Raw genomic sequence first — 14313 nt, 5'->3', positions numbered from 1 at the left:
GTCTTTAACACCAGTCTGTTCTATAGAGGACAGTATTACCTACTGGCCATGTCTTTAACACCAGTCTGTTCTATAGAGGACAGTATTACCTACTGGCCATGTCTTTAACACCAGTCTGTTCTATAGAGGACAGTAATACCTACTGGCCATGTCTTTAACACCAGTCTGTTCTATAGAGGACAGTATTACCTACTGGCCATGTCTTTAACACCAGTCTGTTCTATAGAGGACAGTAATACCTACTGGCCATGTCTTTAACACCAGTCTGTTCTATAGAGGACAGTATTACCTACTGGCCATGTCTTTAACACCAGTCTGTTCTATAGAGGACAGTATTACCTACTGGCCATGTCTTTAACACCAGTCTGTTCTATAGAGGACAGTATTACCTACTGGCCATGTCTTTAACACCAGTCTGTTCTATAGAGGACAGTATTACCTACTGGCCATGTCTTTAACACCAGTCTGTTCTATAGAGGACAGTATTACCTACTGGCCATGTCTTTAACACCAGTCTGTTCTATAGAGGACAGTAATACCTACTGGCCATGTCTTTAACACCAGTCTGTTCTATAGAGGACAGTATTACCTACTGGCCATGTCTTTAACACCAGTCTGTTCTATAGAGGACAGTATTACCTACTGGCCATGTCTTTAACACCAGTCTGTTCTATAGAGGACAGTATTACCTACTGGCCATGTCTTTAACACCAGTCTGTTCTATAGAGGACAGTATTACCTACTGGCCATGTCTTTAACACCAGTCTGTTCTATAGAGGACAGTAATACCTACTGGCCATGTCTTTAACACCAGTCTGTTCTATAGAGGACAGTATTACCTACTGGCCATGTCTTTAACACCAGTCTGTTCTATAGAGGACAGTATTACCTACTGGCCATGTCTTTAACACCAGTCTGTTCTATAGAGGACAGTAATACCTACTGGCCATGTCTTTAACACCAGTCTGTTCTATAGAGGACAGTATTACCTACTGGCCATGTCTTTAACACCAGTCTGTTCTATAGAGGACAGTAATACCTACTGGCCATGTCTTTAACACCAGTCTGTTCTATAGAGGACAGTAATACCTACTGGCCATGTCTTTAACACCAGTCTGTTCTATAGAGGACAGTATTACCTACTGGCCATGTCTTTAACACCAGTCTGTTCTGGATCTACCAGGTATGTGAATATGTTCTTGTTATCTACACTCTCTCTTCCAGAGATGCCATAATCACCAGTTCCATCAACTCCCTCACCAGCTTCTTCTCTGGCTTCGTCATCTTCTCCTTCCTGGGTTACATGTCCCATAAACACAGCGTGCCACTGGACAAGGTGGCTACCGACGGTCAGTAGTCTTAATGCTCTGGACAAGGTGACCACAGACGGTCAGTAGTCTTAATGCTCTGGACAAGGTGACCACAGACGGTCAGTAGTCTTAATGCTCTGGACAAGGTGACCACAGACGGTCAGTAGTCTTAATGCTCTGGACAAGGTGGCCACCGACGGTCAGTAGTCTTAATGCTCTGGACAAGGTGGCCACAGACAGTCAGTAGTCTTAATGCTCTGGACAAGGTGGCCACCGACGGTCAGTAGTCTTAATGCTCTGGACAAGGTGACCACAGACGGTCAGTAGTCTTAATGCTCTGGACAAGGTGGCCACCGACGGTCAGTAGTCTTAATGCTCTGGACAAGGTGGCCACAGACAGTCAGTAGTCTTAATGCTCTGGACAAGGTGACCACAGACGGTCAGTAGTCTTAATGCTCTGGACAAGGTGACCACAGACGGTCAGTAGTCTTAATGCTCTGGACAAGGTGACCACAGACTGTCAGTAGTCTTAATGCTCTGGACAAGGTGACCACAGACGGTCAGTAGTCTTAATGCTCTGGACACTTTTCTCAGATAATGATGGAGACCTGAAATTATTGTTTTGTTCTTTATAAAAAAAATAGTTAGATGTATTGACATTTCCAATAGATTTTTCAGCCAGTCATTATTTGTGTGTGGGATCTCTAAATTGATGTCATGTCCACTTGTCTTTCTGACATGCAATATTAAATGTTGTTTATCTACATCAAAATGTTTAGCTGCTCTGGGCTTGGTGTCAGGGCTGATTGGAAATCTATATGTGTTTATCAGCACAAATCAATCATGTGGTCGACATTGTCACCGCTGTTGATTAAACAAATGATTAAACAAAAGTCATGTCAATGTGATCTAGCTGTTTGATTAACACTAGATAACTAAATCATTCATCTGTGTTGTTGTGTCCCATACAGGTCCTGGTCTGGTGTTCATCATCTACCCAGAGGCCATTGCAACATTACCAGGATCATCAGTGTGGGCAGTTATCTTCTTCATCATGTTGTTGACTCTGGGCATCGACAGTGCTGTGAGTACACCGCTCACCATTATAGAACAAACTATGAACTGATGAACCTCCAGTTTCTGAGGTGCCAACATGCTACAGGATAGCAGTGACAAACCCTACTCCTGGGGAGATAACAGGTGTGCAGGCTTTTAGTCCGACCCAGCAGAATCAGGACTGGCTAGTCCTGCTATAGGTGAAGTGCAAGGACCAAGTTCAGCTAAATTACGGTGTTCTATGTTCTATGGTCTCTGATTCTGTGTTCTATGTTCTATGTTCTGTGCTCTGTGCTCTGTGTTCTGTGTTCTGTTTCTGGTCTTTAGATGGGAGGGATGGAGTCAGTGATCACAGGATTGATGGATGAGTTCAAGTTTCTCCACAAACACCGGGAACTCTTCACCCTCTTCATCGTTGTGTCCACCTTCCTCATCTCACTGTTCTGTGTCACTAATGTAAGTGGACGAAAAAGGTGTGTGTAAAGTTATTTCTCAAGCATCTAAGGAATTTGCATGAATGACACATGGCTAATATGAGACATCAAATGGAACCTCTCCTCTCCTCTCCTCTCCTCTCCTCTCCTCTCTTCCTCTCCTCTCCTCTCCTCTCCTCTCCTCTCCTCTCCTCTCCTCTCCTCTCCTCTCCTCTCCTCTCCTCTCCTCTCCTCTCCTCTCCTCTCCTCTCCTCTCCTCTCCTCTCCTCTCCTCTCCTCTCTTCTCTTCTCTCTCCTCTCCAGGGTGGTATCTACGTGTTCACTCTGCTGGACCATTTTGCTGCTGGGACATCCATTCTCTTTGGAGTGCTTATTGAGGCCATCGGCATCGCCTGGTTCTACGGTGAGGAGGGGGGAGGAGGGGAGAGGAGGTGGGGGGAGGATGGGAGAGGAAGAGGAGAGGAGAGGAGAGGAGAGGAGAGGAAGAGGGGAGGAGCAGGAGGAGGGGGAAGGAGCGGAACGAGGAAAGTGACAGGAAGGGGTGCTCCTGCCTAGTTATACGGGGAGGTGTAGGGAGTAGGAGGATGCGTAGCGGGAGGAGAAGGGACTCCTTCCTGATTCTACAGAAGAAGAGGGTTAAGGAGGAGATGGGATGGAGGACTACTATCTAATTCTACAGAAGAAGAGGGTTAAGGAGGAGATGGGATGGGAGGACTACTATCTAATTCTACAGAAGAAGAGGGTTAAGGAGGAGATGGGATGGGAGGACTACTATCTAATTCTACAGAAGAAGAGGGTTAAGGAGGAGATGGGATGGGAGGACTACTATCTAATTCTACAGAAGAAGAGGGTTAAGGAGGAGATGGGATGGAGGACTACTATCTAATTCTACAGAAGAAGAGGGTTAAGGAGGAGATGGGATGGGAGGACTACTATCTAATTCTACAGAAGAAGAGGGTTAAGGAGGAGATGGGATGGGAGGACTACTATCTAATTCTACAGAAGAAGAGGGTTAAGGAGGAGATGGGATGGGAGGACTACTATCTAATTCTACAGAAGAAGAGGGTTAAGGAGGAGATGGGATGGAGGACTACTATCTAATTCTACAGAAGAAGAGGGTTAAGGAGGAGATGGGATGGGAGGACTACTATCTAATTCTACAGAAGAAGAGGGTTAAGGAGGAGATGGGATGGGATGGGGGGAAGGGGACTCCTGTCTTGTTTTACAGAAGAAGAGGAGTGAGGATGGGTGAGTAGGGAGTGGGGGGAGTGAGGAGGGAGGAGGAGGGAGGGAGGAAGAGGTGAGGAGGGGAGACTCTTAGCTCTTCATGGCCAGCCAAGCTGATGCCCTATTAGGCCAGTGATAGGGTCTGATGGGATATCAGTCTGGATATTCCTCTGCTGTGCCGCCATGCAACACCATCTCATTAGCTGTCAGAGGACCGGGACGTAAAAAGCCTGTCTCTGGTGTGTATCTGCCACTCAGAGTGTATGGTCCATATTACTATTTAGTGTTTAGGTGTTTGGAGTGGACAGAGACATATTAGAGCCAAATAATAGTGTATTGATATTGAATATCTGAGGTCAACATCCCAGTCTGTGGTGTAAAGATTGACTTTTTGTTGGTCTATTGTGGTTCTGATGATACTTGGATGTCAGAAAATTACACATTAGTTTCCTAATCTCTGTAAAACAGTCTATGGACAAGGTATGACAGCAATCCATACTTTGGTTTTATTTCCCTGACACTGTTTCCAAATGCTAACATTTTAGCATTTGTGTCACAAATCCCATTCAAGTCATGGATACCGATAATAGCGTTTCCCGAGCATCATTTTCAAATCATCTGAAAGTATCTCAAATTGATTGTGGAGCCCAACAAAGTCACTTATAAGATAATTCCATCCAATTGACGCCAGATTTTCATGCGAATATTCTAAAATCGGCATAATACGCATAAAACAATATGCTAATTTTCCCACCAGAGATGTGTTTACATCAAATTGACTTGTTTGGCGCCGACAGAGATGGCCGCCTCGCTTCGCGTTCTTAGGAAACTATGCAGTATTTCGTTTTTTTACGTATTATTTCTTACACTGTTACCCCAGGAAATCTTAGGTTTTATTACATACAGCCGGGAGGAACTATTGGATATAAGAGCAACGTCAACTCACCAACATTACGACCAGGAATACGACTTTCCCGAAGCGGATCCTCTGTTTGGTCCACCACCCAGGACAATGGATCGGATCCCAGAAGGCGACCCAAAACAACGGCGCCGCAGAAGGGGAAGATGGAGCGGTCTTCTGGTCAGGCTCCGTAGACGGGCCCATTGCTCACCGCTCCCGAGTATACTACTCACCAATGTCCAGTCTCTTGACAACAAGGTAGATGAAATTCGAGCAAGGGTTGCCTTCTAGAGAGACATCAGAGATTGTAACATTCTCTGTTTCACGGAAACATGGCTCACTCGGGATACGTTATCAGAGTCAGTACAGCCAACCGGTTTCTTCACGCATCGCACCGACAGAAACAAACATCTCTCTGGTAAGAAGAAGGGCGGGGGTGTATGCGTTATGATTAACGAGTCGTGGTGTGATCATAACAACATACAGGAACTCAAGTCCTTTTGTTCACCTGACGTAGAATTCCTTACGATCAAATGCCGACCGCATTATCTACCAAGAGAATTCTCTTCGATTATAATCACAGCCATGTATATCTCCCTCAAACAGACACCTCGACTCCCTAAATTGTTTCCTCGGCTCCCTAAATTGTATCAGCATATTGAATGCGCTACCCGGCTGGCAACACCCTGGATCATTACCTCTCTAATTTCCGCGATGCATACAAAGCCCTGTCCCGCCCTCCTTTCGGAAAATCTGACCACGGCTCCATTTTGTTGCTCCCAGCCTATAGACAGAAACTAAAACAGGAAACGCCTGCGCTCAGGTCTGTTCAACGCTGATCTGACCAATCTGATTCCACGCTTCAAGATTGCTTCGATCACGTGGACTGGGATATGTTCCGGATAGCATCGGACAATAACATTGATGTATACGCTGGTGAGCGAGTTTATTAGCAAGTGCATTGGTGGCTGCTGCTGTCACGCCCTGACCTTAGATTGCCGTTTATTTTCTCTATTTTGGTTAGGTCAGGGTGTGATTTGGGTGGGCATTCTAGATTTTGTATTTCTATGTGTTTATCATTGTCTCTGATTAGGAACCATACTTAGGCAGCCCTTTTTCCACCTTTAGTTGTGGGATCTTGTTTTTGTGTAGCTGCCTTTGAGCAGCCCCAGAACGTCACGTTCTCGGTTTTTCTCCTGTTTGTTGTTTTGGTGAGTTTCATTTTCATTAAAAGATGTGGAATTCCATGCACGCTGCTCCTTGGTTTATTTATGATCGGGAGTTCGAAGATAGAGTGACAGCTGCCAACATACTGACTAATCTCTAGCCACTTTAATCATTAAAAATTGGGTGTAATTAATGTATCACTAGCCACTTTAATAATAAAAAATTGGATGTAATAAATGTATCACTAGCCACTTTAAACAATGCCACTTTATATAATGTTTACATACCCTACATTACTCATCTTACATGTATAAACTGTACTCTTTACCATCTACTGCATCTTGCCTATGCTGTTCGGCCATCGCTCATCCATATATTTATATGTACATATTCTTAATCATTCCGTTACACTTGTGTGTATAAGGTAGTTGTTGTGAAATTGTTAGATGACTTGTTAGATATTACTGCACGGTCGGAATTAGAAGCAAAAGCATTTAGCTACACTCGCATTAACACCTGCTAACCATGTGTATGAGACCAATAACATGTGATTTGATTTGATTTCTGACTTGTTGCAGATAAAAGGCTTTTGCTGTTCGATTCCCATGTACTGAACAAACAAATTTCCATCACATTTTCAACTTCACTGATGGTTTTGTCACAACAAATGTTGCGTTATATGTTGTGTGTGTGGGGCGGGGAAGGGATGTGTGTGTGTGTGTGTGTGTGTGTGTGTGTGTGTGTGTGTGTGTGTGTGTGTGTGTGTGTGTGTGTGTGTGTGTGTGTGTGTGTGTGTGTGTGTGTGTGTGTGTGTGTGTGGCGTACATGTGTGCATTCGTGCGTGTGTTTGTGTATGTCTAACCAGCCTTGTGGCTCTGGGGTCAGTGTGGTCAGCTTGCTGCCCTGCCATGGTGGCCTCAGCCTGAGAGGGCGGACTACTTTAGCCCCAGGCTTCTCCGGGCCTTTTCCCTGGCTCCATCTCTACTGACAGGTGGCTGTGGCCCCCTGTGCCCCTCCACAGGAACAGCTGCCTGCTCTCCATAGGCTGCAGTCACATTGGGATTGTGCCTGGGCTTTGAGAAGTGCCTCCCAGGCAAGGAACAAAGAGAGAAGGTTGAGTGAGGAGTAACCTAGACGAGGAAAGGGACTTGATGCTGGTGGTATTAAACACGCTACCCAGAATGTTAATATCCTTGTATTTCAAATGTACTGTCGTTTCCTCAAAACGAGAGAACACAAAGTAACGCAACATTGTTGACAACTATTGTTCATCCTCAAGGCTTCCTGTCTGCTGTGGTATAAACTTCCCCTTTCCCTCTCTTTGCTCTGTGAATGACTACTCAAGGGTTTTGATCAGGGTAAAGGTTCAATTCGAATGATAAGGTAGTCAATTCAGGAAGTGATTTGATTTTAAACTTCAAAAATGGAAAAAAAAACGTTTGAAATAAATAGCTTTTACTTTTAAGTCTATTGAGAAGTCATTGAAAATAGATGGTCTTTTTTAAACTATATACTTCCTGAATTGACAGCTTTCAAATTGAATTGAAATTTGAATTGACCCCAACCCTGGTTTTAATGACGAACCGTCACACGTTTTTAACTGCTATGGTTTGAACTATTCCCTTCAGGAGTGGATCGCTTCAGTGATGACATTGAGGAGATGATCGGACAGAGACCAGGCCTGTACTGGAGACTGTGCTGGAAGTTTGTCAGCCCATGCTTCCTCCTGGTGAGTTCATAAAGAGAGAAACACCTGGGTCAAACATGTCAAATACCTTTAGTTTACCTGGTGCAATGGAACCAGTTGAATAGTCCATGCAGCTCTCACTCATGCACACCAAGGTCTAGGCACTAACTACAGTTTGCTAGCTTCAGTAGAGGCTAGTCCATAAGTGTCCTTATGACTTGAAACAGGAAGTGTCCTAACCCCAAACCCTCTGTTTCTCCAGTTCATGGTGGTGGTGAGCTTCGCGACCTTTAACCCTCCTAACTACGGGACGTACACGTTTCCCATATGGGCCAACATGATTGGCTGGTGTTTGGCTATATCCTCCATGACCATGGTGCCTCTCTATGCCATCTACAAGATGTGCACCTTACCTGGGAAGTTCTGTGATGTAAGTCTGGTTCACATAAGTCTGGTTTATATAAGTCTGGTTTATATAAGTCTGATGTTTAACAGAGCCATAACAGAGCCATCTACCAGATGTGCACCTTACCTGGGAAGTTCTGTGATGTAAGTCTGGTTTATATAAGTCTGGTTTATATAACTCTGATTTTTAATAGAGCCATAACAGAGCAATCTACAAGATGTGAACCTTACCTGGAAAGTTATGTGATGTAAGTCTGGTTTATATAAGTCTGGTTTATATAAGTCTGGTTTATATAAGTCTGATTTATATCAAATCAAATTGTATTGGTCACATACACATGGTTAGCAGATGTTATTGTGAGTGTAGTGAAATGCTTGTGCTTCTAGATCCAACAGTGCAGCAGTATCTAACAGGTAATATCTAACAATTCCACTACAAAACCTAATACACATAATCTAGTAAAGGAATGGGATGAGAATATATAAGTATAAAATATATGGATGAGCAGTGACAGAGTGGCTAAGATGCAATAGATAGTAAAGAATAGATAGTGAAGGATACAGTATACAGTAGATACATATGAGATGAGTAATGCGAGATATGTAAACATTCTTAAAGTAGCATTACTAAAGTTACTAGTGATCCATTTATTAAAGTGGCCAATGATATCAAGTCTGTAGGTAGGCAGCCACCTCTCTGTGCTAGTGGTGGCTGTTTAACAATCTGATGGCCTTGAGATAGAAGCTGTTTTTCAATCTCTCGGTCCCAGCTTTGATGCACCTGTACTGACCTCGCCTTCTGGATGGTAGCTGGGTGAACAGGCAGTGACTCGGGTGGTTGTTGTCCTTGATGATCTTTTTTGCCTTCCTGTGACATCGGGTGTTGAAGGTGGCCTGGAGGGCAGGTAGTTTGCCCCCGGTGATGTGTTGTGCAGACCTCACCACCCTCTGGAGAGCCCTGCGGTTGTGGGCGGTGCAGTTGCCGTATCAGGTGGTGATACAGCCCGACAGGATGCTCTCGATTGTGCATCTGTAAAAGTTAGTGAGGGTTTTCGGTGACAAGGCACTTTTTTTCAGCCTCCTGAGGTTGAAGAAGCGCTGTTGCGCCTTCTTCACCACGCTGTCTGTGTGGGTGGACCATTTCAGTTTGTGATGTGTAAACCAAGGAACTTAAAACTTTCCACCTTCTCCACTACTGTCCCGTCGATGTGGATAGGGGGGTGCTCCCTCTGCTGTTTCCTGAAGTCCACGATCAGCTCTTTTGTTTTGTTGACATTGAGTGTGAGGTTATTTTCCTGACACTACACTCCGAGGGCCCTCACCTCCTCCCTGTAGGTCGTCTCGTCGTTGGTGGTAATCAAGTCTACCACTGTAGTGATGTCTGCAAACTTGATGATTGAGTTGGAGACGTGCATGGCCATGCAGTCGTGGGTGAACAGGGAGTACAGGAGGGGGCTGAGAACGCACCCTTGTGGGGACCCAGTGTTGAGGATCAGTGGAGTGGAGATGTTGTTTCCTACCTTCACCACCTGGTGGCTGCCCGTCAGAAAGTCCAGGACCCAGTTGCACAGGGCGGGGTCGAGACCCAGGGTCTCAAGCTTGATGATGAGCTTGGAGGGTACTATGGTGTTAAATACTGAGCTGTAGTCGATGAACAGCATTCTTACATAGGTATTCCTCTTGTCCAGATGGGATAGGGCAGTGTGCAATGTGATGGCGATTGCATCGTCTGTGGACCTAAGTCGTAGAATTCTTGGTTATCTTCGCGAACCCTGGCTAACAAGTTGAATCAGCAATACAAAATTTGGTTGAATTACTTATTTACTAAATACCTAAACAATCACACAGAATTACACATACACAGGATGGGTCATACATTGATTACAAATGATGTCATAAAGGAATCGTTCCTAGCGGATGGAACAGATATGACGGCTGGTTCCACAAAGAAAGGGGGTTGGGTTTTGAATGAAAGCGCAGGAAGACTGAGGAACAAAGGAATTTGGTCTCTGATCGGACCTCGTAAATACAGAATCTTATGCATTCTAAATAACCGCTAATTTGGAAAAGGAAAATCCAAGGAATATTTACTCTGAGCTGTGCTTCAATAGGTTGGTCGTAGATGGAAGGCCGTGTTGCCCAACAGAGATCTTCCTGTCCTCTGAAGAATATCTGGTAGAATGGATGACAACTGATCTGGTATCATATTCTTTAAGTACCAACACATATTTTCAACTGGTTGGATTACCGAAATATGGTTCCTTTTGACGTTACCAGACTCTCTCTCTATGTTAACAAAGGGCTTTCCAAGAGTGTAGAGTAGAGAGAGCGGAAAGGGGGGAAGGTATTTATGGGCGTCATAAACCTGACCAACAGGCCAACGTCATCACAGCTACTCTGGTGATTTAGCAGACACCTTTAACCAAAGTGATGCCCACTTTTATCCACATCAATGCACAGAAATGTCAACACTGACACTGACACATATATATTCGGGTATGTGAGCAATATGGCTGATGAGCTATAACATCACCAGTAAATATGAATATCCAGCTTGGTAATGCACATTGACTTGTATAAGGAAGACAAGTTAGTTTCTTTGGTAACTGATTCCCGTGCTGTCTTCCTGTAGAGACTGGCCTACGCCATAACGCCTGAGCACGAACACCACTTGGTGGATAACGGAGAAGTTAGGAGGTTTACGGTAAGCTGCTCTTCACTATTTACTTGACGTTACTTAACCTCCCCTACTTACCTTACCTTACCTTACCTTACCTTACCTTACCTTACCTTACCTTACCTTACCTTACCTTACCTTACCTTACCTTACCTTACCTTACCTTACCTTACCTTAGTGTATTTATTGTCCTTTCCCATTGGTTTCCACAGCTCCAACACTGGATGGTGATCTGAGCCCAGGAAGAATACAGAGATGTCCATTCACATGGAGGATGGAGGGATAGAGGGAGGGATGGATGGATAGAGAGAGGGAGGGATGGATGGAGAGATAGAGGGAGGGATAGAGGGAGGGATGGATGGAGAGAGAGAGGGAGGGATAGAGGGAAGGATGGATGGAGAGAGGGAGGGATAGAGGGAGGGATGGATGGAGAGAGAGCTGGATAGATGGATGGATAGAGAGAGAGAGGGATAGAGGGAGGGATGGATGGATGGATGGATAGAGAGATGGAGGGATAGAGGGAGGGATGGATGGAGAGAGGGATGGATGGATGGATGGATGGATAGAGAGATGGAGGGATAGAGGGAGGGATGATGGATAGAGAGATGGAGGGATGGATGGAGAGAGGGATGGATGGATGGATAGAAGGAGGCACAGCAGACATGTGAGGAGAGTATATACCGTAACAAGAGGAGAGAGGAGTGTTTGAAATGCCAACCAAGCTGTCAAATCGTAGTGGTCTTTAATTTCCTCAATGGACGTGTGGTTGTGTGCTGTGATCTAGATCAGGATGTTGGTGACGTTCGGTCAAAACATCACTAAATATCAACCTTAAACTATGACTGTTATGATTATGGATAATACACCAATATATTGATGTTTATTTTGTGAGCTGAGAAAAATCTGAGCGTTTGGTTAGTGTAAAATCCTGATGAAATATCATATGATTATCTGTTGTAGAGGTAACTAAGAGAAATAGTATTTATTACAGAAACCACATGTCATAGCCAATAACAAAATTACATTCCTGCATTTAACTGTATCTGAAAGTGTACATGTTTTAAATGAAGTTTGTTACAACACATAACCGTTATATAGTAAGCTAGATTTTTATATTTTGCCCACAGTTTCCTTTGACACTTGAAAAATGTGTTGTTACTTCTCCTGTGAAAATGTTTCCAAATGTACCGTGGGTCCAAAATGATTGACACCCTTGATAAAGATGAGAAAAAATAAATATTAAATAAATGATTTAAATACTGAGCTACATTGTATGCTAATTATATTTATTATATTATTTTATACTAAAACAATTGCTCAGAGAAAGAGATTTTGTTTAACAAGTAATACTTTTTCCTCAAAGGTAGGGGTCAAAATAATTGACACACATGTCTTGGTACTGGGTAAAGTTCATGATGCCGTTAACCTTAACAAGGATCCCAGGACCAGTGGAAGCTAAATAGCCCCATAATATCACAGATCCACCACCATATTTTACAGTAGGTAAAGAGCTCTATTTTCATGTCAACCAACAAATGTATACACCTATAATTTGATACATGGCACTGGCACTTGGACTGGAACCGGTGCTGTGGTCAGATGCTATGAATAAATAAATAATACATATCTTTGGCCAATCACACGCATAAGCAGAAAAGAACCCCATACCTACTGTAAAATACTGTGCTGGAGCTTTGGTGTTATGGGACTAAATTGCTTCCACTGGTCCAAGAGCTGGTCCAAGAACTTTACCCAGTACCAAGACCTTTTAGCCAAAAACCCTGGTTGTCTCTGCCAGGAGGCTGAAACTTGGCCACAAGTAGATCTTCCAGCAAGACGATAACCCCAAGCGCACATCAAAATCCACAAAGAAATGATTCATTAGCCACAAAATCAACATTTTTTGCAATGTCCCTCTCAGTCTCCAGACTTGAACCCTATTGAAAACCTGTGGTGTGAATTGAAGAGAGCCAGTCCCATAAGCACAGACAGAGGACATCAAGGATCTGAAAGATATTCTGTATGGAGGACTGTTCTAAGATCCCTCCTAATGTGTTCTAGAATCTCAGAAAACATTCTAGAATCGGTCTCAGTACATTTATCCTCACAAGGTGTTCTAGAATCTCAGAAAACATAGTAGAATAAGTCTCAGTACATTTATCCTCACAGGGTGTTCTGAATCTCAGAAAACATTCAGTGGCGGAATATTTGCACGGTTAGACATTGAAAAGTATTGAAAACAAGGGGTGTCAATAAATTTGACCGATACTTTTGAGAAAACATTCTCTGAGCAATTGTATTAGTATAAATAATGTAATTTCCCAATTTGTTAGAACATTCAATATAGCTCAGTATTTTAATAATTTATTTTATACAGTAATCTTTTGCTCAGCTTTATCAAGGGTGTCAATAATTTCAGGGTGTATATTGTATTATTATGGCAACTTAAGCAACACAAAATGACCTGCGTTTAGTAACAAAACTCTTCAGATCTATCATGGGCTACCAAGTGGTGCGGTGGTCTAAGGCACTGCATCTCAGTGCTAGAGGTGTCACTACAGACACCCTGGTTCAATTCCAGGCTGTATCACAACCAGCCGTGATTGGGAGTCCCATAGGGTGGTGCACAATTGGCCCAGCGTCGTCCGGGTTTGGCCGGTGTAGGCTGTCATTGTAAATAAGTTTGCTCTTAACTGACTTGCCTAGTTAAATTAAAAAACATATATATTAAATAGAAGCTTGACTTAACTTAAATAAATTCCAGAAGGACTGTCTTTGAAAAGATAGTTCAAAACGCTAAAATCTATTTTTTTTAAGCGATCGCAATATATACGACTTTCCAGACAGCCGCTAAGATAGCATGCTAGTTGTCTCAAGCCATGTGTTCCATTTATCCAATAAATATGACCAATACAGTTCATTATGAATACCATGGACAGTTAGAAAAAGATACATGTTTGGCCCCCATAAATAATGAGCTGTATTAAATGGACTGACCTCAACCCAAGACATTAGCTGTCTTAAATAGCACTTTAGTCCCTATATAGTACACTGCTTTTGACCAGAGCCCTAGTCAAATATAGTTCCCTGAATAGGGAATAGGGTGCATCCAACATTATAGTTTAGTGCAATACTGTAGTGCACCAGAATCCAAGTAAACCAAAGACAACTGACGTGGACACAGAGATATATCTAATGAGGGGGGCTTATATAGTCCTGTTTCTCTGGATGTACACATTGGTAACTTGTACGAGGTGTGAAATTGAAATTTGTTGTTTTTGTTGTTGTTGGATATCTCATTCCCCTGAGAGTGGGCAGAACAAAATATTTTCACCTTGTCGTCTCGGGGATTCGATCCGGAAATCTTTTAATTGCAGGCCCAAACGCGCCTAACCACCAGGCTACCTACCTGATCTATGGTTCCCCCTGTTACAGAGATAATACAGAGT

The 14313-nt window shown here is 43.4% G+C and overlaps 1 protein-coding gene across 1 annotated transcript in view; it reads left to right on the top strand.

Annotated features, from left to right (window-relative positions):
• Nucleotides 1-11191, top strand: part of slc6a3 (solute carrier family 6 member 3) — a 47392-nt gene extending 36201 nt beyond the window's left edge. The window contains exons 9-16 of the mRNA XM_045719328.1: nt 1225-1349; nt 2282-2394; nt 2694-2822; nt 3104-3203; nt 7724-7824; nt 8045-8212; nt 10820-10891; nt 11077-11191. Of these exons, the coding sequence (XP_045575284.1) occupies nt 1225-1349; nt 2282-2394; nt 2694-2822; nt 3104-3203; nt 7724-7824; nt 8045-8212; nt 10820-10891; nt 11077-11100 (832 nt within the window). The 3' untranslated portion in view covers nt 11101-11191. The remainder of the gene's footprint in view (nt 1-1224; nt 1350-2281; nt 2395-2693; nt 2823-3103; nt 3204-7723; nt 7825-8044; nt 8213-10819; nt 10892-11076) is intronic.
• Nucleotides 11192-14313: the final 3122 nt, after the last annotated feature.

This window comes from Salmo salar, chromosome ssa05 (genome assembly GCF_905237065.1).
Source record: "Salmo salar chromosome ssa05, Ssal_v3.1, whole genome shotgun sequence".
Classification (NCBI taxonomy): Eukaryota; Metazoa; Chordata; class Actinopteri; order Salmoniformes; family Salmonidae; genus Salmo; species Salmo salar.
The sequence above is the reverse complement of the archived record's forward strand: the minus strand, read 5'-3'. Positions and strand labels throughout refer to the sequence as shown.